Raw genomic sequence first — 22,973 nt, 5'->3', positions numbered from 1 at the left:
TTCCGGCAAGTCCGAAAAGAGCCCGGTCGTAGCCAGTGGAACAACAACTGCGAGGCGAAAACTAAAATGAAATGAAAAGCTTCAGCAAGGATTACAACCAAAAATTAATGAAAGCAAACTGGCTGCGGTCATTTGCCGTGGTCAACGGTCGGCCAAGGCTTAATTGCCAAAGACGATGACGATGTTGTGGGCACGGTGAACGGGGTGATGGGGCGGTGTGGATTGGGGAGTGGATTGGGGAGTGGAGTGTGGTCAAGAATACAGGTTACACTTTAGTGACTGCTGCAGGACCAGAAGGACTCGAGGCTAATTGTGAATGCGGTGGGACTGGAGCTCGGTCTTGGACGACTCATTAGAGTGGCTTTGGTTAAGGCCCAAAAAACTTGCGAGGGTTGCTGGACACAGCACAGAAATACACACAAGCACAGCAACACACACCGATGTAGATACATCCTCAAACGGAGCGCTTGGCTGAGCCTTGCTGCCTGGTTAAGTGCACTCCAAAGGTCATTTAACCTCTGACTAGGCAGGTTTCACTGCTCTCAACGCAACGTGGTGACTCTAACCCCCGTCGATTATTCAGGGGGGGTCGTGAACCGTTGGAACTTTTTGGCCCGGTTCACATTAAATTAAGCCTTGTTAACAACGTTGCAGATGTTTGTTTAGCCCTAATGAATATAAGTATTTAAGTATGTTAATTTCGTTTTAAAACTATACTTTATCATTCCTACATCATTTGGCTTAGTTGAATGTTATTGTCCTGATCTGCAACTCCTGCCATGAATTAGTTGGTGAAAGATGGATCATCGTAGTCATCCAACCAGACCTGCATTATCTGCAAACCTCAATTGCATTCTCAATTGCTCCTTTATGTATTTTCGAACTTTTTAAAAACTGCTTTCAACATTATCTTAGATGGGCCTGAAAGTTCAGTTGCAAACCATTGCATTGTTTCTTATTTCTTTGCAGGCAGCCAACTCTTGCTTACCCATTCTTCGGCATTTGTTCACACATTGCACCTTTAAGAGCCATTTGCAGTAGTTGTTAATGGCATTGTTATTCTGGATGCCTTCCCCTCGCACTCTTTGTATTTTTCCCACTTTCGTTTTGCCGTTTCAACGCGCTGCCATAATGGGCCAATTGTCCTTAAATGCGGAGCGTGTTCCGTTCGCTAAGTTGGCTCAGACTCTGGTTCTGGAGCAGACTCTGTCCGGCAATGGCCGTGGTAATGGCCCTGGTAATGGCCCTGGTCCTGGTCTTGGCCCAGTGGTCAAGTCGGAGTCCTTGGCCCGACACCAAAAACTTTGTCTGTGCTGGCCCTGTTTAATGTGCACGTAATTGAAATGCATTTACAATTGAATTATAAACAGAGCAAACAAATGCGGCACAGGACTTCCACACACATTTACATGAATTCACACTTGAGCGGGGAAATGGGCAACTGGCATTGTGGAAACTTTCTGCAGCAGCTGAGCTCAAAATCCACGGACCTTTCCGTTCTTCTTGCTCCTCTTTTCTGTTTCTCCTCACTCGCAATCAAATCAACCATTCCCCAGAAACCCGTGTCCTTTGGATATGTGTGTCTGTTCCTACGAGTGCATGTGCCTGCATTAGGGTGGCCCACAAAGGTTTTATATTCTCAATTTTCTAGATGAATTATCAGCCAAAGATGCGAATAAATATCAGCCAAACGCAGTGTTGTTTGCACCAAATCACAGATGGTTTGAAAAAGTTTCATTATGCTCCCACCCATAACTGACTAGAACTACATTTATAAAATGTGACCAGGCTTTTTGGCCTACCCTGGTGTGAATACCAAACAGGTTACCATGGTCACGTCGGCCATTTTTGTGAGTGGCTGTCGAGGGATCTGCTCTTCTTAGCTATTCTACACTAGCCAAAGCACATTGAATATCAATTTTGCATGTGGGAAATTACATCGGAAACTTCGATTCCCACTCAGACGTGCCCAAGTTTCCTTGACATATCCTCGATTTCTCGCAGTGTGTGTCAGTGCTATTGGTTGCTGTGGCATTTATGCCATTCCAGTCGTCAGTTGGGACGTGTGCAATTTTCGGAACTTTCCGACAGCTGATTTCAATAACTAATAGGCAGAAGTGGTCGTCCCCCCGAACCCTTTTGTTGCAGTCTAATTGCCGTGTCAGACTCTGTGATTGCCTTCGACCGGAGAGAAATCATTGCACATTGTTGACAACCGTTTGGAGCGGAGGCCAGCCCACATGCATCATGACATCTTGGGGCACAGCTGGAGGCCCAGACAGGTTCGATCGGTTCCTGGACCGATCCTGACAGCCCAGCCCGAATAAGAAGTCAATGGACAAAGCAGCCGAAATATTCAAGACTGTAATCCTGTAAGACTGTAAGCCTGTAATCGTTTTTCGACACTCTCTCCATCTCCGCAAAGTGGCTTAATGATTTTTGTTTCATTATATTGAGTCGTTTGAGCCGAATCTGGACACATTTGTGCTGAGCCTGGTTGTTGTTTTCGGTGCAATTGACATTAATTTGATTTATTTATGGTAGGACGGCAAAGGCCATTTGGCTCAAGGTGCAACTGCTTTTGGCAATTGCATTTAAATTAACAAATCTAATATGGTTTCTCCCCAGAGTGCCCGCAGATGTTGTCTCGGCTCATTCATTCATCCACTTACTCACTCGACTCACTCACCCATTCACTTACTCGCATGTGGGTGTAAATGAAAATGTTGTTTAAGCTGTGAGGAAAATTAATGTTTCTGAGTGGACAAAAGCGGCAGTATTTGAGTTCAGAATGCATGAGAGGAATGCAGCGTAAATTATTGCAGCAAATTCATTTGGACACAGACATAAGTATGTGTGCGATTTGGCAAATGAAACTAAAATTGCCCCACATAACGAGATTAAGACAAAAGTGTAAATAAGATGGCATCTTCAAATGGGTCAAAAGAAAAGTGTCTGGCCAAGCAAATATAGTTTAAGTTATAGCTCAAATTAAGACGAGAAATGGTGAGACAAAGCAGGGGTAAATATCCGTAAAATTGAATGTTTTGGGTCCAAAAACTAAAGTTTGTAAAAATAAATAAGCCACAAGCTGACATTTGCTGACGTTATCTTAAGCTTTTGAGTCATCCTACTTTGTTAATAATATTTCAAACACTTACTATTCAAGGCAGCAATCCAATCTTCCTTATTTCATTTGTAAAGGAATTGCTCGTTAGCCATACTAGATTTTGTAACCAATGTAATTCAATAAATTAAGTTTAAACGAGACAAAAATGTTTAATAATGAGCTACCAGCTTTGGCACCCATATCCAGCTTTTTTCACAGCTATTTAACAGAGTCGATTGGGGTCTCGTTTCATATGTCTGGCACTCATCTGTATTGGGTCCCTTTTAGATATTTTTCTTTCACCCTTTCATCCTTCCCTGTTGCCTAATTCATATTCATTTATTGTGCTTGCTGCTGCAGCAAATGCTTTTAAAATATATCCATGGAACCTCTTTTTCGATAAAGTGCTGTGGAGAGGGGAATGGTGATGAAGTGGGGTTCAAGCCAAACTGGCATATCCGTTGCTTTATTACATTTCGTTTAGTTTTTGGCCAACTGACCACTTTTTTGCGGCTACTTTGTGTGTGTCGGTGTGTCTGCATCTGCATCTGTGTTCTTCGCCCGTTTATGTGTGGATGTGTCTTAGTTGCTCGGACTTTGCGGTTGCTTTGGTCACTAGCGCGGTATTTGGCTTACATCGGAGTATGAGCAGGAAAACACCCTCCGTTGGGGGAATGGCCAGTCCCCATTGGCTTAAAATGAATTTACTAACCGAGTTTGTTCAGAGAGTTTACCGAATGAAAAACAGAAAAAGCGGGGCAAAAAATGCAAGTTTACTTCGCCATTTGACCATAAATAATATAATAAAATAACTACACAGGTCAGGCAACTATTGCATACTTTATGGCATCCAGCGGAGCCCCCAACAACCCCACCCTCGCAACATGTGGTCTAATATTTTTATAAACAAATTGGTTTTGCACAGCTCAACGGATGAGGAGCATGGAAGCGGCTTGCATGCGGTTTCCATATACGTTTGCACGTGTGCACGTGTGTATCCATGCTTTTTATATGACATATTTTTAGGTGGCGTCCTCTGGCTGTCAGCGTTTGCCACTTTAATTACTTTGGCTCTAAGGATGCGCAGATTTTCGCGTTTTTTGCTACAACCTGGTTTGGGCCGATTTCTTTTGTGCCGGCCCTGTTGCATTTGACAGGGCAGCAGGAAATCTCCTCTCCTCTCCGGTCCGGGTCATAACCAGCTGCGCTGAAAAGCAACTCAACTGGGCTCGTTATTTATGACCCCCCCTGCCGTCACTCACCTCGAAAAACGTTTGCCAAAACTCGGACGGAAAAATGGACAAAAACATGGGATCCCTGGTCGAGGCTCTCCACTTAAGCCCCTGGAAAACTGAAAAACTCAGAAAACCTAGACGTGCCGGCTGGCTGTTTTGTTTGTCATTGCATTACTTTGGCAGTTAAATCGCCTAGTGGAGTTTAGTATTGCAGTCCCAGCACCCAGGCTCAGACTTCTCTGCGCTTTCTCTTTCAATATTTGTCGCTTTGGGGCATTAAAACAAACGTTTCCCATTGCGTTGTGTTGGGTTTGCCTGCTGCTTTGATTTCGGTTTTTTGGTGTGCACGTTTCACATGCACTTCGAGTGCCACAACACCATCAAAGTGGAACCCCAGTCCGTCCGCCTTCATCACCCGATCCCAAAACCCCTTCTACCACCGCACCCACTCCGGAGCAGAACCAACACCGCGCAGTGCAAACTTCTGAGCGCGATTCGTGGAAATCACAGTCCGAAAAAAGGGGTAAATTCGGGCCTGGGTCGAAAAGTGAACTCTTTGCGAATGTACTCTTACTATAGACTATACTGTACATTTCTGTAAGGAATTTATGTAATTTGTATAGGTATAAGTATTATATTAGGCTAATCCTAAGTACTTTCTAGGGACCATTAAAGTAAACAAGAGATGCGCAACTAAATAAGCAATATTTGAAAGTTTTTCTACAAATGGATAATTGAAGGTGTTTCTTTCTTTTATTAACTAGAGCTATAAAGATTTATTATTAACAATACACATTTCCATGGCATGCCATTTCAGGGGTCATTCCGAATAACTAAGGCTGATTGACCAGTTTTTACCCCAACACTCTTGGATTGTGTTCTGCGATGGGTGCAGCTGAAAATCTGGGCATACAAGAATCTCTTGACAGTTTATATGTGCTGCCCCGATGGTTCCCTCACTTCTGGATATTTCCCTCGTCCTGCGACTGTGCATTCGTTGGTTGATTTGCTCGTTGATTCGAAGCTCGTCAACTCGCAAACTCATGTGTAAAAAGGGACAATGCTGGGCTTTAACTTTAATAAAGCGACTAGGCGAACGCCGCACTCCAGGACCAACCAACCTCCTGCTCCGCCTAGACCACCGTTTGGGTACCAGGAAACATCAAAATCCACATTTCACTCCCCCCAAACCAAGCCCGCTGGCAGCACTGTGTTTTTGGACTGCGAACTGGTTGTGTACTTGATTTTTGGGCAAAGCGGCAAATAACATTTTTGTTTGGCTTTGACGTTGTAGCAATTGCAGCGGTTATTCCATTTGCTTGACAAATATACGAGGACGGGGTTTCAGGCCCTCAGTCCGGGCTGGGGAACGTTTAGAACTCCGTGGGCCGAACTCCGCTGAAGTGGAGGAGTGGTAAAGTGGAGGAGCCCAGCTCAGACCTCGGAACTTTTACAGAGCTGGAATTATGCGCAATTTTTGTTTGGCTGCTCGGGCAGTGTAAAGTGGTCTGGTTTAGATGAGAGTGTTTGCGTTGCAAAAGAGGCTTTCAGTGTAGAAGGAGTTTCACGGTTGCAGGGGCTAAAAGTGGCACAGCTTGCCGCTTTTTTTTGCCAACATTGTGTGCTTCAAAGCAATCAACATAAAACGGTTCCCTAAGAATGTGAAAAACATGGCGAGGCGTAATGAGCGGGAAGCGCCAATGAACAAGGCTAGTCCAATTCACAAATCCCCAAATCTACCTCCGCGTTTTCGCCAAAGGTTAATTTCATCATTTTTTCGCGACCACTTGAACTTTGGAGCTGCATAAATGGATTTTTTTGCTTGGAGTAATGGAGCTGCTGACCACCTTGAGCACTTAATTTGGCTTTTAGTTGCCATTAATTTTTTTTCGGGGCAAAGGCTAAAATGTTCGGTTATGCTCTTGTGACTTTGGCACTAACAAAGTGCCAAAGGATTTCCAGTTGGCTGACCGAGCTCAACAAAAAACCTGCAAAATTAAATCAATTTAAATTTCTTTGCATACTTTTTGGAGTTCGGTGGTTTGTTTTTGGGATCTTGCACGCCGAGCCGGTAGTTCTGTTGCAGACCTTTTAAATTTTTAAGTGCCAAGCTGAAACCGCAAGACCCACAAACACCACACATTCAACACAACCCCCCCAACCACTCGAGTGGTGCACTCCACTAATAATTCATTATAAAAGTCAGTGCTTTGGTTTTGGTTTTTGCGTTCTGCTGTGACGCGAATCCATAGCTGCACTCCTTGGAGCCCCCAAGTTGAAGACCCCAAGCTCTAGCTTATGCCGTGACAAACTGCTCACATATGTTGACCCTTTTGAATGTTGGTGCTGGGAGGTCGTGTTTATGGCACGATTTTGCACAAAAGTCAGCGCCAGGAAGGGAAATGTCTGCGAATGTCTGTTCCCCAAAACGCTTTCTCCGCGGAATCGCCGGCTTTCCATTAGAGCCCACTTTCATGTACTCGTTCGTCACAGGATTTCCCCCACTGAGGTTGGATTTGTTTCGAAGAATTCGCTGCTTTGATGTAAAATTGCAATGGCCATTGGGGTTCTGAATCCCGAGGTCCTGGGGTTCTGCGGCTCTGGGGCTCTAGGGCTCTGGGCACCCTGGGCACCCTGGACCCTTAGCCCGCTGGGAAGTGTTGAAAATTACTGTCGACTTGACTTGTTGCCTTTTTGTTTTTCCTTCTGCTCCTTCCTATGCTATGTCCTTATGGCGAGGAAACAATAATATGTACAGCATATATGCACGTACATATGTGAGTATGCAAGGACCCGCCATTAATGGGCAAAAATTACTGTTTACAAGCGGGGAAAACTCCCCGCATAACTCACCCTTCACCTCGAGTGCAAGTTTCGTGTTAAAATAATAAACACATAGCAAAAATTGTAGCGCCATGTGCGGATCTGATGGAGAGCAGAGCGTGCAGAAGAGGGACATAATTCCATTACAGAACTACTTCGACTTGGGCCCTGCACCGGGCACATAAATTATATTAAAAACAATATTTTTACCCGGCTTCGAACTCAGCTGAACTTCACATGGCAAAGTTTCCGTCCCACGATTTTTTCCTCCACTTCAAATTGTTGCATTTTAAATTGTCGGGACAGCAAAATGCCGTGGCAAGCTTAAACAATTACCAGAACAACAACAGCTCTAGTGGTAGCAACAACTAAGAGCAAAAAACAATATGAAATTATTATAATGACAATTAGTGTTAATTGTCACTTTCGGCGCGGAATGTTGCTTTTGGTCTCAGTTGAATTATAATTTGCCCAGTTTAGAAAATTAGCATTTTAAATGAGTTTCTTTTTGTTCTCCCTTGCGTTGTTTGTTGGCCTAAGCAAATAATAATAACAATAATAATAATAATGCAACATGAAAGTCAATGGGAAATTAAAAATTGTAATTACTCAATTATTATGCATAAATCACAACAAACGCTTTGAAGAGCAGATACATACGTATAATGCCCCTAAAGGAGGAGTTTTCCATTTGATCGGGACGGTCCTATGGAGTAGCCTGACAATGACAATTCTGCGTACGTCGTCAAATTGAGGGTTTTTATTGGCATGGTGATGGCCGGCCCATAAAGATTTTAATGATTTGCAGTGGGCGTAGGGCAATTAAGCGAGTTGAGAAAATTTAATTAAAGCCACGACAAAAACACTTCGAGCGCCTATTGTTGGCCCAAATAAATTGAAAGCCATTCATTATCAATCCAGAAAAAGAAGTAAAAGTGGTGGGGGAAATTAGGAGGAATAATTAAGCAAACGATAGAACGAAGGACAGGAATATTGAGTGATAAATGTGTCTCAATCTGTGCATCCCAAATTTATTTGACAGTCGCTTCCTAATCCTTTTGTGATTACTTTGAGCCATCATTTCGAATTCGCCAGTGGCCGTTTAGATTTAAGTGCCAAAGTTTCGGGATAACGCAGGATATCATTAAAAATATTTTAATGAGCTCGAATTGACCGACGCAGTGAGAAAACTTTGCAATTTCAACTTTTTTGTCCATTTTCGATTTTACGCCCTAGCATTAAGCAAAGTTAAGCTTCGAAATCAAATTGAAATGACGCACTTAATGGCATTTTATGGCTTATGCGCAGTATTATTATTCCACCTCTGCAAGCCCCCTACCACCCATGTATCTATATATGTATGTATGTATATATCACCAATTTCCCTCAATCAAGTTTGATTTCTTATCATATATTCCATAGACTTTTATAGAAATCCAATGACGTCATCTGTCCATTGCGGTTCTGACTCTTTTTAGCAAATTGGTAATTTGGTTATTAGTCACGCTCTTTGCGCTCCATTAATGTTCATTACACATAAATGAACCCACATCGATTGATATTTTTCAACTTCGTCGTCGCCAATGTCGTTGGCGGTTTTTAGTCGCTGTAATTTTTGTATTGTGGTTGACGTTTTTGCGGTTGCCTGCCTCCCACCACCCACTTTGGTTTCATGGTTTCATGGTGCGTGCAACTTCTTTGTCACCCCTGCAGTTTTATTTATGTATGAGCCCAAAAAAAAAAGACAGGGAACCAGCGAAAAGGGTTGCTCGCGTGGCCAATTTCCTCCGACTGATACAATTAATTATATAAATAACATTTTTATTTATATTTATAGAAACAGTGGTCGAGACTAATTTGAACTTTTCCCGAGATCATGCCCTCGCACATATGCTCTACGTTCGAGTACCGTATCTCCTATATCGATATAGGGGTTGCTCCACGACCAGGGAATTTATTGTATACGCTTAATTGAGCACTGGCAACTCGAAAGGTTGAGCAGCTGATTGAATCCGCCCCGAGCACCCTGCACCAATTTTTATTCCATTTTTTATTCCATTTTTTATTCCATTTTTTATGACCGTTCGCCGGAATATTCTGGGTCTCGGGGTAGGTGGGCTGAGGAAATTCTTGAAATCGCTAAAAGTTATTCAAAATAGGATTTCATATTATGGACTTAAACAGCTGGAAATTTGTATTTCGGTATATCAAAAATGCATGCTCGGCTTGAGTTCATCTCCTGGCGGGGTTAATTTGGGCATTATTATGAGAAAATGGGTCAGATCTGGCGGGGTGCGTTAAAATACAAGTATGCCACTTGAGCGGCTTAGACTGATATGTTCATATGCCGGGCCCCTTCTGGGTACTTCAAAGGGTTGGCGTTTTAATTTTCAAAGACGAAATGGAACACTTTTTGGTGAAAAGTATTCTTCTGCCAGCGAGCATTTGCTAAAATAATCACAATTGCTGCTAGTTAAACACGAAAAGGAAATGGGTCTGCTTAGGGGCGATTTCGGGGCTTTGGGCGAGGACTTCTTGCAGAAACGCAAACAATTAATAAATTTTTAAGTGCATGGCAAATCATGCCCCGCACGCTGACCTCAAAGTTCTGGACAAACCAAACTCAAACCTTGCAAATGGCTCTGCACACAATACATTATTAATTTTCCCCACCGTCTCACCCACCTCCTGCTCCTCCCCTCGGCATGCACAACAAACAGCGCTTAATTTGCCAAATGGTTGCTTCTGCTTTCCTACTTCACTGCCCACCACCTCTACATCCCACTCCCACTTAATGCAAAAAACTGCAAGTTGTAGTTTACTTTTTATTCATTGGACTGCGGGGGAGTTCCAGGGATGGCGAAGGACGGGAGCGGACAAGATGCAAAATACCTTACCCAAAATGGTGCAAAAGCGGAAATCGGTGAAGAAGCTGGGGGAAAGCACAAGAGCAAAGCCAAAATGGGAATAACTTCTTTTGAGCTGATGAAAACAGGAATAGAGATTCAGGGATTTATTATAACCTACAGCTCCACTTTAAGTTATTGGAACGAAGAATATAGAAATTTGAATCACTCAAGATATCTTCATGGTTGATACACATTCTTTAAACTAATATTTAATATTCACATATTTAAAATGCATAAGGGTGATACAAGATCAAAGAATTTAATTGAAACATAAATTTTTCAATGATCTGAACGTCAGTTTCAAACCAAATGGATTTGTGAAAGCAAATACTTCCTGTGGTTCTAGGGTATTTGGATTGAACAAATAGTGGCAAGCTGGACGCCCCGCCACCATCTTCGTTTATCCACTCCCTAACTCAGAGTAAATTGCAGCGGCAAACTTAAGCGAACTGCGTAGAGCGGGGTCAGATGAAACAGAAATTCATTAAAACTTTGCATTGTGCTCCAAAATTGCCCCCAACAAGAGCTTGCCAAGGCTACAACAACATTAAGTACTGGCTTATTGCAAACTAATTTGTCTAGGGCGATTTGGCCAAAAGACTTTTCCTGGTGAGGTGGGGTGCCACCGTTTGCCAATCCCCGGGACTCCACTCAGTCCCATCCATACGGGTTCACTAATGACGCGACTAAATCCAATTAATATGCTAGACAAATAAAATGCTCGGCTCCCTTCACAAAAATGTCCTTAGTTATAGGTTCGGGAAGGGGAGGGGATTTACTAGAACCGTTTAGATAAAGCAATAACCAAATGTGTCTACAAACAAACACACGCGACTCTGCATAACATTTTTTGCCCACCCCGCTCCTTTTGGGTTAGCCAAACTCGAGACACACTATATCTCAATATGTGTATACTCTTCGTGGTTGGGGCGTTCAGTTTGCCTTTGGTCCTTGTCGCCATGTCTGGCATATGTGTCCTTTGCCCTTTCCCTCTTTGGGAAGTATTTGGGTGTTTGTGCCACGCGCGTTGTTTACTCAAGTTAACCAGAAAGTTTTCTTTAAGATTTACGCTTAAGTTATACGTGATAAAACTTTTATCACTATGACTTGTTCGCCCGCTTCCCGGATTTTCCCAATATCTGCGGCTTTGATAGAGTGCTAAAGCTGGCTGACGATGGAGAGATTTGGCAGCTAATTGCACAGCCAATATGAACCGATTTGAATAGCCTTGGAGTGCAGCTAATAGACGGCAGCAGGACTTAACGGATGGCATGCAACCCCTAATCCGCAATCCGTAATCTCTGATCCTTGCTTGTTGCGTCTGGGAAAAAGGAAGCGGCCTCGGGGCTGATTCCGTATGCTTAGCATGCCACAAATTTCACTGTTTATATTTGGATAAGGTTACTGCCGAAACGGGAACCACTCGTTTCCCTACACAGAGAGCAAACTCTTTTAAATTAAACTCAATCGGAATAAGATTGGAAAAATATTCAATACCATAACGCGTTCCCTAAGCATGAATTAAAAATGTAACTGCAAAGTTTTGATTTTCTTTTTGATATTTATAAAAATTCAACTAATAGATCATGTATTTGATCAATGAATTGTATCGTGTAGCCCGTTTTAAACCTTTTGAAATAACTCGCTCCCGTCCGCATGTTTTCCTCATATACGAGTATCCAGAATAACTAGTATACTATAAGAGAATTATTTTTTCCCAGCAGCCGAAAGTTTGTCCAGTATACAAGTATCTATGAAACCGTTGACTCCGGATGGACTGAACTCACCGTGATGGCGATGTCGTGGCTGGGGTCACATGTGTCCAGTTTGCGCCGGAAGCGGAGGACCGTGTGCGTCGCGTTCTCGTAGCCCAGCATCAGCATATAATCCTGCGAGGGATCCACCACCGGCTCGGGGTCTCCATTCCGTGTGACGTGTCGATCCTGTAATTAAATGCAGCGAAAGCGAACGGGGATTAATGAATGGAAAAGAATGAATGCGGGAAGAATGTGAGAAAAATACTTAATTTACTACGGGCTTTTGCATCTCTGTGGATATTCTCGGTTTCGTTTCGGAAACGTAACAAGATATCGGATATTTTTTATATCATTAAGCAGAAGTCTCCCTGTTCTTTTAATTCGGAACCCCGAACTTTCGCAGCGTGAGGGCTCCATCGATTTCTGTACATATTCTAGGTGCGCCTATTTCACATGATATTTTTTGGTGAAGTAATCTACCACTGAGTCCGGGAGGACCTAAGCCATTTTCTCTTTTCTAGAAAGGCCCTGCACTTTGGCTCTTCCAAGTGTTTTGACAGAGTTGCCAAAGTTAAAGTTCTATAAGTAGTTTTGCCCTAGACCAAGGAAAGAAGCAGATGGGTAAACCCTTTTTCGGTTTAAAAATACAAAAATGTTCGTGGGTCTCGTCCCTGTCTCTCCTATTCGCTCTTTCTCCTCCGATTTCTTTGCACATTTTGGCCAGCCTCGTCGAACACAGAAGCCAGATATACGTGGGTGTATGTAAATTCTTATACATATAACAACATGCCCCCTGTCTGCCTGCTCAATATTTGGAAAATGTTCTCTCAGCTTGTTGTGGCTGAGTGCTGGGCGGTGGGTGGTCGGTGATGGGTGATGGGCTATGGGTGGCTAGGTGCCGGGTAAAAGGATTCGGCTTTTCATATTGGCAGATGACTGGAAATGGGCGTTATGCTTGCCATCTTCCCCTTGTCAGCCCCATCTCCCCAATTTCTTTGCTCTCCATCTTTTTGTTGTTTGGCAAAAATGTTGATGATGTTGGCAAAGTCAAAAGTGAATTGGGATGGGTGTGGTTATGGGCATGATTGGTAGCCTCTCCTTCGCTGTTCGACCGTTATTTAAGCTGATGAAATTAGGGCAGTTGACTTCAGTGTGGATATTTCAAAATTGTATTGATTTCATTATTAGTTTTCATATGAATCTATGAAACATTCGCTTTACATTTGAATCGGTAGAAACACATCTCGTCTTGTTCTGGCTTTTACTGTTCCAGGAATCGATTGAAATTGAAAAAGATTTATTGTTTATTAAATCTTTGAATTTAAAAGGTTGGAAGGACGAGAGACGGGCTTACTTTTGAATTACTAAATGGTTTGGTTTCTATTACTCCATTTTCCATTTAACAATTTCGCTCTATTCATTTGGGAGATTGCATTCTCCATCATTTACGAGAAAACACGCAGCTGGTGGTCAGCTCCTTGGTCCATCCGCCAGCCTCCACCTGAGCATTTGATTTATTTCTGCTAATGCCCCATCTTTTATCACACTTAACAGGATGTGCACTTTCCCAAGTTATTTTAGCTTGGCTGACAGATTATGGCACATAGAAAAAAGTTATCCATCTGTCTTATCCTTGACGAAGAACCCTACCCCTACCCATCACTTCTGATAGCAAAACGAGAGTTTTCCATCACCTAATTACCTCGAAAATTTCCCTCAAACTCACGCAAGAGGAGAGCCCCATTCTCCACGCACACACACACCTACACACACACCTGAGGCTGTTGCAATTAATTTGCCCCAATTTATATCATCTGGATCCGGAGCTTCGTGTTGTTACCGACCGAATTACATGCCGGCATTTAATTAATCATATCTCAGACCCAGCGCCATTTGCCATTTTAGGTAGCTAATTAAAAGTTTTTCTTCTCCCGCTTCGCCGCCGCTGTGGCGAAACATTTAACATAAATTGTAGAAATATTTTTCATCTATGGCGCGATAACTATCCCTCTCCCTCTCCCTCGCTCTCTCTCTACCCTCTCTTTCTGTCTATTCGCTGTCCCTTTTCGGGGGGAGGGGAGGTAATCTGGAAACGCATAATTCAAGATCGCAGGCGCGCAGTTCCTCTTCCCGTTATGCCTGTTTTGCACAGCTTCCCTTTTAATTTTACATTATCTACCCAAACCGGCACACACAAACACACACACACTCGCACATACACATAGCCATACACATAGTCATACCTTGACATGTTTCCCGCTTATCTAGAAAAAAGAGAAAGAGGCAGCGGCAACTGACGGAAATTAAAAATACGCGCTGCAATGTTGCAAGCACCCAACATGAAGCGACGTTATCAAAATCTCCGTGTGCGTGGGCGTGGTCGCTGGGTGGAACAAGGGGCGGGGTGGATGTTGGGAGGAGGGAGGAGGGTGGGGAGAGGAGAGAGGAGAGAGGAAGGTTACCCACGGTCGTCGGGGGGTAATTATGCAAAAAGGGCGGGCGCATAAATTTGCAATATTCTTGGAGCTGCTCTCAAATGCCAACGACGTTTAAACTGCTCGCAACTTTATTTAAAGGTGTGTTGGTGACTTCCTTGGTGTGTGTGTGTGTGTGTGCCGGCAGCACAATGGCTCTCGGAGAAGAAGCAAAAACGTCGCCAATGTCGACTGAAGGAAATTTAGGGGCTTTAAGGCCCCCAGGTTATTAAGATAGATTTGGTGATATATCATATCTTTGGGCCAGTAAGTATGCTACAAATTTCAGTCCAAATAATTAACACAAGAGAAGTCGAAAGTTTTAAAGTCAAAAAAGGTAGCTTTTAATAAAAACAAACCTAGTTACTTAGCTATTTTTCTTTGATTTTAAAGAGTATTTTTTTAAGACCATTATGGAAATTTGAATTTTCCACTTTCTTTCTAAGTTGCATTCCACGTCGACACGACTCTCCTGTTTCTCGCGTTTCCAGAACCCACCGGCTCCTCCACCTTCTTTTCCAACTGGATCCCGTTCCCGTTGTCAACGCACACGTTTTTTTAATTGGTGAAATTTTATCACACCTTCATGGCTCGCAGGACTCGTAAATTGTAATCCTTGCGCGGCTCTCGTCGCGTCTGCCTGACTACTTCTGCTCGAGCAGACAGCTCCTTGCCCTGGTTTGGCCTGGCTTGGCCTTTTTGCGATGTTGTCATTAACGTCGCTGCCTCTTAAGCATTTAATAGCCTTGTCAAGACTTTAATGCCTTTTAGCCGGAGCTGCTCTTCTAATATGTGTGTGCAGGACCGGGGCGGGGGGCGGGGAATGGGGAAACGGGCGGCGACTGGGAGAAATCAATAAAAGCAGCGCACAAATTAAGCACCTTTTGCGTTTCTCCCCCTGCCATTTGCTTTACTTTGCTTTTTCAGGCCGCAACGTGAATTTAATAGGATTATGCGGCAAGGATGTGCCGTAGAGGAGGAAGGAGATTTGTGCAAAGTCCTTCCACTCTTTGCCACTGCAATGTTGGAAACCCTTTGCGCCGCTACACAACATGAGCCTAATTGTCCTGATTTTCGCCTGATGGCAACTTTTCACACTCCCATTCGCAGAATCGTGGATCGTGGAGGACCTCCGCCCAAGTTTTGTTATGCCAAAAACAAACTTCGGCAATTTATGATAATTCAACGTCAGCTGGGACAGTTCAGGCAAGTACATAGAGGAGAACCGTCATCACGGCAAACTCAACTCGACTCCGCTCAAGTCATCTGAACTCAGCTGAACTGACAGCTGGCCAGCAAAGGCCTTAGAATATGCTCGCAGCACACATTAAACTTATTGCCCACCCCCACTCGAAGCGCCCACTACAGATTTACTCCTGAGCAGACGTACAGCAAAAGGGTTGGTTCTGGCTCCCCTCCTCACTGGCTCCGGTATCCCACTACACATATCAAACGAATATCAAAATGTTAGCTCTCCTTTCTGTTCACACACAGACCAACTAATATGTGCCTTCGGAGAGTTGCCAGCAAAGTTATTTGGAGTTTTCACTCTTTGAGAAAGGGTTGCAGCTTAGGACAGGTTTCTAAGATTCAGATGGAGCCAGCTCCGGGGAAAACGGAAAACGGAAAAATGGGAAACGGCTTGGAAAAATTGTTATGAATGGAGGTAGAGGTCCCTGGGACTAAACTATTGATCTCGTAATTTCCCGAGAACTTGTCGAGCGCCCCTCTGCGAAACGCCCCTTCCTGCTGCCAACTATCTAACTGTCCAGCTATCTATTGCCATTTGCCAGTGCCAAAATTGTATGCAGCTCCGCCATTCCCCCATTCCCTGCCTCTGAGCCTGCGCCTCCGCTCATCCTGTTAAGTTGGTGGCATTGTAAATTGTTTTCCCGTGCACTGTTTGTCCTTCCTATCCTGCGCCATTTTCTCGGTTGCCTGTCGGCCAGCCTTCTAAACTGCACTTGATGTATGCTACAGGAGCTCCTTCGGAGAACCGAGTGAGTTTTCCTGCTCACACACTCGCCCGCGCTTGTTTTGGCTTAGGAATTGATGGCGTCGCCGCCGTCGTCGTTTGATGTCTTATGTACATTTGATTACGTATCCGCCATGTTGCCTGCTTATTTGCCTGTAGGAGTGCACAAAGTCTTCTCCGTGTGCAGAGCAGACTCTCCCTTATGTCAGCGACAAAAAGAGAGCGCGCCTCTGGGCAAAGTCATCAAGAAACGAAATCTCCACCCAAAATCAGACTCCAGCCCCCACACCCAAGCAATTCCACTTCCTCCTCTGATAATGCTGATGAGTAGTTGGAGGCATGGGGGGGTGGCAGGGTAGTCTGATGATATTGGCATTGGCAGACGACTTCAGTTGGCTTAAATTACCGCTGCGAGCAAGTATATCAATTAATATAGTTTAAGTGTGTTCAAGGGGGGTTCGTGCACACTGAGTGCTTTGGATGGTATTGAAGCCTCAGCCAAAAACCGAAGGAGCTTGTAGGCAGAGTGCTCTTCATCTCGGACTTTGGCAAATTAAATCGCTTTTAGTTGATTTTAAGCCAGCCTGGCTATCCGCCTGTCCGTCTGACCATCATTCAGTCAGAATCTCATTTTCGGGAGCTGCGTGTGTTTGCCTAACCCTAGACTTTGGCCGGCTTTCTACATAAGCAGCATATATATGCAGACACTGCAGATTGCAAGTTAATATTTTATGAAATCAAACAGCAACAAATTGTGCAATGCAATGCAACTTGGCCGGTACCCGCCCTCCGATTGTAAACATTGTATAGATCTAAGTGGGAGAAACCTTCATTCATCTTTCCTATCTTTCAATCATCCCGACCGACACCCACAGACCCACTGCATTTCAATCTTTCCTCCCCCTCTATTCATGCAGATAAAAGGCATTTTATTAAAATTGAAATTGCCCAACGGACTTTTGGCTTTTATTTTAGATTAAATATCAATCACTTTGTCTTGTTCAGTCAGTGTGGCAATTTGTAACCCAGCGGAAAATGGAAGAGCAGGGAGGAGAATGACAGCAATTGAACGAGTTAAATGTTCTTCAATGGTCATATTACATTAAAACGTCCAGTGATTATTGCCCACTAAGGCAGTATGAGCGTATGCAATGGCAGTCAACACATATAAATTAGTCCGTGCCATTTGTCAGCCCCAATTCCAATTCCAATTCCCGACATTCCCGCCGACTTTTCCGCCTCCGCACTTGCGTTGATCAGTGTTAAATTCATTGATGCATTAAGCATCGTTGGACAGCCGGACAAAAAGTGGCATATTAAAATGATTAAAAACGGGCACGGGTGGGACTGGAACGGCGGTGTGGTATGGTATGTGGCAGGATGGGTTAAAACGTGGTCGAATAAAATGCAGCTGCAAACAATCAAAATCAAGGTGGAGCGCGACGCACAGAAAAAGCTACATCCGGAATACTAGAAGTGAACAGTGGACATAGGAAAAAGTGAACCAATCAGGTGAGAAATAAGACAGCTCCAAATCATGAGCGCGAGACTCGTCAATTAAAAACTAATATGCGCTTCCAATTCGTTTGACTTCAAATAGATCGCGGCTTAATAAACTCTCTTCTCTGCTAACAATTTCTATACTTTAAGTATTTTCGAACCGTCGCCGTAATTGCGTGATTGGACTAACATCAGAATATTGTATTTAATGTCCAATAAGAAGAGATAATTTCATTGTTGTTCTAACCCCTAATTGGACATCACCCATCAAAGGGATTCTTTAATTCCCAAAGTCAACGCTTGTTTAATTTTCCACTTCTGGGACCACTCCACTCCCCATTGTTTTTTATCACTCTCCTATCCGCAATCTCAGTCTCGTAGCCCCGAGGGGGAACTTGATTTGCCCATTTGCATTAAACAATTTCTCGAAACTGGCAACCCAACTGGCAACTCAGCTCGGCTGAAGCTGATGGCTGTCCATAATCAGAGTGTTCGAGTGGGTGGGATGGTGACGTAATGGAAGGGAGGGCGAGCGCAAACAACCCTTTTAACTAGTGCGCTCAATTAATGTCATGTACACAACCCACTTAGCTAGTCCCCACTGTACTGCGGCGTCATCATCAATGTGACATACATATCAAAAAGGCAAATTCAATTAACAAACTTTGCACGTCACTCAAAATTAACTCTAGGGCGTTCATCCAGATACGCTTCCCCACCCCATCCCATTATCCACTGCCACCCCGTCCTTGTTGACAAATACCGCAAAAAAAAGAGAAATAAAAAGAATTCATAAAAATGACCGGAATTATGAAAAGAAACAAAGGAAGCGAGATAGAGCGAGCCAGAGGAAGTGACTATTTTTTATATATCGCTTTCAATTGTCCGAGAGTGTGCCGCCCAAACGCTGTTGTCTCTCTGCTTTCGGCCACGCCCACTCGCCTTCGGATGCGGATGCGAATGCGAATGCTGACGCTGATGATGGCACTCTGCGTTTGGGGGGAGGGCGGAGCTGAGAGAGGCAGCCCAACGCATTATACAATAATGCGTTTTTATAGCAAAATTAAATTATAAAGACGAAAAATTGTTTTTGTCATATTGTTAAGCTGATGTCTGTCAGTTTTCGTCTGCGGCTGCGGCTGTCCCTTTGGCAGCTGCGTTGGGTGGTGATCACTTGGTTCTTGGTACCTTGGAAAACTCCAGTGGTTGCTCCCGCTTGAACACACAGGATATAATAGTTGATAGTGTGCGCACGACATACCGGATTTTCAAGTAAATCTACTTCCTACTAGTAAATCACTTTCAACATACATATACTGATCTCGAAAGCATACAAGTAAGTAATGATTTCCAGTCATGTGCAAATCCTTTGACTACTAGGTACATCTTTCGTCCATAACTGCAACCAGTGCAAAGGCAACTCAGTCCCCCGGTCTGAACATTGAAACCACTTTTAAATGCGATCCGTAACGGCTGCCATCGAAATCTGTTGAATGTATCTCACACACAGGCAAACCCGAAAAACTAAAAGCAAATTCAAATAAATTTCCAATCCCCCAGTGCATTTTTAGCTCTCCGGCCTGCTTGGCGTGGGTGTTGGAAGGGGTGGGTCTGCCTGTCTACGTGTCGTTTAGCATAAAGGGGTGGGAGGTGTTTCGATGGAGGGCTAAGGGAGGTCTGCCCTTAAGGGCTGCATTTATGACACTCCATTTGTCAAGCGACTGAACGACGGCTGGATGAGGCGAGGCGAACCAAACGGAATGGATGGAAGTGAAATGAAATGAAAGTGTGTGAAACCGAGAGCCGGAATTGAGGGATTGGCATCGAGATGTGTGTCCTGAGTGTCCGGGGTGTCCTGGGCTCCTTTCCCGGTTCGCCTGACTCTGCGAATTCAATTGCGCTTCGGTTTCCAATCCCAATCTCTAATCCTGAAACCCTGACAGCACCCCACCCACACCATCCCTACCCGCCTTGTCTTTCCCGACTGACAGAAGCGTGTTTTGTTTGAAAAATTTTGAATTTCTACGCTGACTTGGAATCGCCTGACATTGACGTTTATTAAGCGTTTTTGACACTTTCCGTGCCACCAGAGAGTTATCTCAGAAAAATGAACTTGCACTCATCCCTCAATAAAAGTCCCACTGCCCTCCGGTTCACCACTTAACCACTCAGTGTCAGTCACAGATTGGGGATTGCCAGCGACATTCGGATTATATGCCTCCGAACATTTTCGGCTATTTAATATTTGTGCAAAAATTTTATTTTAATGAGCAAATGGTGTCTCGCCTCCCGCATATTTTCCAAGCAGACATGTGTGTGTGTGCACCCTTTGTGGCAGCTGCTCCTTTTTTGGGTTTCTTTTTTGTTTGTGACTTGTTTGGGCGTTTGATAAGCTGTCAACCATGAGGGAAGCGAAATTGAAAAATGTATACCATGGGCACGCAGGGATATTCACTTTAATAAGTGCACATTAGACAGAAGAGTGGTGTTAAATTCAAAACAACTAAGAAATGAGATAAAGGCCTCGCGTAAATTCCTGTCATTTCTATTTGGCCAACAGCTCACGTATTTTATGGGCTATTTTTTTGAGAAAAGAAACTGGCACATTTCCCAAAAAAGCACAGGAAAATCCTTTTTCTAATTACTTGTCCACTTGCGTCCCTTCCGTTTAGTCTATTATTAAGGCCATAAATCCATGATCGCTTTGATATGAGACTCGCCCCCTCCGTTTTTATTTCGCTCAACAGCAAATGCCCCAAAAACGTGCCGAGTTGCCTAGAGCCCTTCGGCTTGTTTCCAATTTGAGAGGGAAATGTGCGAAGTCGGGGTACTAAGATAAAAAATGTAAATATCATTGTTTGCGTCATAGTCCAGGGGAGCTGTTCCGCCGGAGGGGGCGGTAGTGGGTGGTGGGTGCCCGACAGCCAAGCGGCGAATGCTGAAAAAAGGTTTACAACGACATTGGCATTGTTTTCACTGCCGGGGAGCAACTCTGAAAACACGTTTTTATATCCTCTCCCCGTTTCTCTGATTTTTGACAAGTTTGCAAAAGGTTTTCCCCTGCGGACCCCAGGGAATGAACACCTTATCACCAACTTATTGCATCCGCCGGCAACAATTTCGAGTGTCTCGGCCTGGTTTGTATGCGTGTATACACTGAACTGTTAGGATGTGTGTGTGTGTGTGTGTGTTGCTGTGTGAGGAATGGAAAACGCTTTTCCCCCTTCTGGACACACGCACACACACCCTGACACGCAAAGGGTTTCCCCATACACTTTGTGCTGTTGGTTCTTGTGCCTGGCGGCGGATACGTAAAACGTTTTAATTACATTTGTGTGTTAAAACTTCAATTGACGCAGGCATCGCCAGGCGCCCCAAGCAAACTCCACCCCACCGAACCCTGGATAACCCTGGAAAACCTTTGGATCACCCAACCCCAGCCTTCCGGGATTCACTCTACCGCTCAAACATTTCGTTGCCTCTAACGCTTTTGAACTTTAAACCGGGCTCGAAGGAGGTATAAAAGTGTTTTTGTGGGAGTGTCTGAGTAGCGATTAGGACCTAACTAGATTCCACTTGCAGACGAGTTTTATTTTTGATAAATGTAAATGGCAATTTAGACATTTGAAATTTACATTTTAACTGTTTGATTGTACGTTTCCACGAATGTAAACAAACAAAATTAATGTCAAAAGTCAAATTAATTGCATACGTCATTGAGAAATGTCAAACTCCTAGTATATTGAATTGTACCTTTAAAATTCGAAGGGCTTTAATTCACTGCCTAGAATGTTCTGATTTGTAATGAAATTTGTATTATTTAACTTTTGTATTATTGGTATTTTTCACATATTTTCTTTTGCGAAAACAAGAGAAAACGCTTTAGTCGAGTTCCCCGAAGGAGAAATTTCAACACTGAAATTGTTTGGGTGGGCGTGGCAAAAAGTCTTTTTTCAAATCAATAGAAATTTACAAGATTAATAAAAAAAAATTTAAAAGATATCAAAACATTTTTTAAACGCCCACAAACAGTGCTAGACTGGAATGACAACACTTTTAAAAATTTTTTAGTTTTTTTCATTTAATTTTAGTTTTTCCATATTTCTATCAATAAGCCAGATAAATGTCAAAATTTATTGTTCTCACTTCCACAAGCTAAGTAGCGGGTATCTGATAGTCGGGGAACTCGGCTATAGCGTTTTCTCTTATTTATTTTGTCAAAACCCCAATTTAATTTAACTAAACTGTCAAATCAAAAGCTCAGGCCTGAAACAAACACAGCAAAAAGCACCAAGAAGGGGTAGTTAACCAGACGAACAAAGTCAAAAAGGGGATGGGGAGACTTCAGTCGGATCCCTAGCCGTAGGATTCTCTGTCCCTCGAGGAGGGAAGCCAAGAGGAGCTTATAGCAGATGTGGAAGCGGAAATGGAAGTAAGGATAAGGCTGTCAACCTAAGCGGCTAACACTTGTGTGTGTCAATTTTATTTGATGAAAACACAAACACAAGCAGAGAGCAGATAGGGCGAGATAGGGGAAGCTGGCTTGTTGCTATTTGTAGAGAGTCCTGATTGCTGTCGCAGGCCAGGCCGACCAGGACATGTGCCAGCTGCCATCCTCGTGGTCCCCTTTTAGTGCCAAGTGTTATCGACAAACAAATAAAAAAATACATTCGAGTGGGTGGAGAGGGCCAGCCGAAGAAAGCCTTTTTCTACCTCTTATTGTGCTTACTTTGGGATAATTTTCCACCCATACCCGACCGCATGTGGCAGGACTTCCACTCACTCCATTGTTCGAGACCAATTTCCACAAGCTTAATTCACTCAAATTCGATTATTGCATTCGATAGATGCACTTTCGGGCTCCGAGGTTCAAATAAACTTTCCAGCCAGAGAGTCATTTATTTCTACGTTTAAATGGCGAGAGCGTGAACGGCGAGCAGCAGCAACAAAGCAACTCGAACAATAATGACAGAAAAACAGCGGGCAAATAAAGAGCTATATAGAATGAATTGTTTGGGGAAACTAATCGAGCATGGATGCAATCGAGTCCTTAGATCCTATAAGATCCCATAGAGCTGGGACTTTGGTGAACAGATAAGTGTTGTACAGCCAAAATATCAGCAAACGTGAAAATCTAAGATGTTGAATGCTTCACTGCATTCTAATTAAAAGAGTGTTCAAGAATCAGGCT

The 22,973-nt window shown here is 43.6% G+C and overlaps 1 protein-coding gene across 2 annotated transcripts in view; it reads right to left on the bottom strand.

Moving 5' to 3' along the window:
• The window catches only part of LOC122617347 (MOXD1 homolog 2), a 106,208-nt gene that overhangs the window by 24,156 nt on the left and 59,079 nt on the right, over positions 1 to 22,973 (bottom strand). For both annotated transcript variants that reach the window (XM_043793180.1, XM_043793181.1), the window contains one exon: positions 11,864 to 12,019. In XM_043793180.1, coding sequence (XP_043649115.1) covers positions 11,864 to 12,019 — 156 coding nt within the window. The remainder of the gene's footprint in view (positions 1 to 11,863; positions 12,020 to 22,973) is intronic.

The sequence above is a fragment of the Drosophila teissieri genome, chromosome 3L, assembly GCF_016746235.2.
Source record: "Drosophila teissieri strain GT53w chromosome 3L, Prin_Dtei_1.1, whole genome shotgun sequence".
Classification (NCBI taxonomy): Eukaryota; Metazoa; Arthropoda; class Insecta; order Diptera; family Drosophilidae; genus Drosophila; species Drosophila teissieri.
Note: the sequence above shows the minus strand (reverse complement) of the source record. Positions and strands in the feature narration are given on the sequence as shown.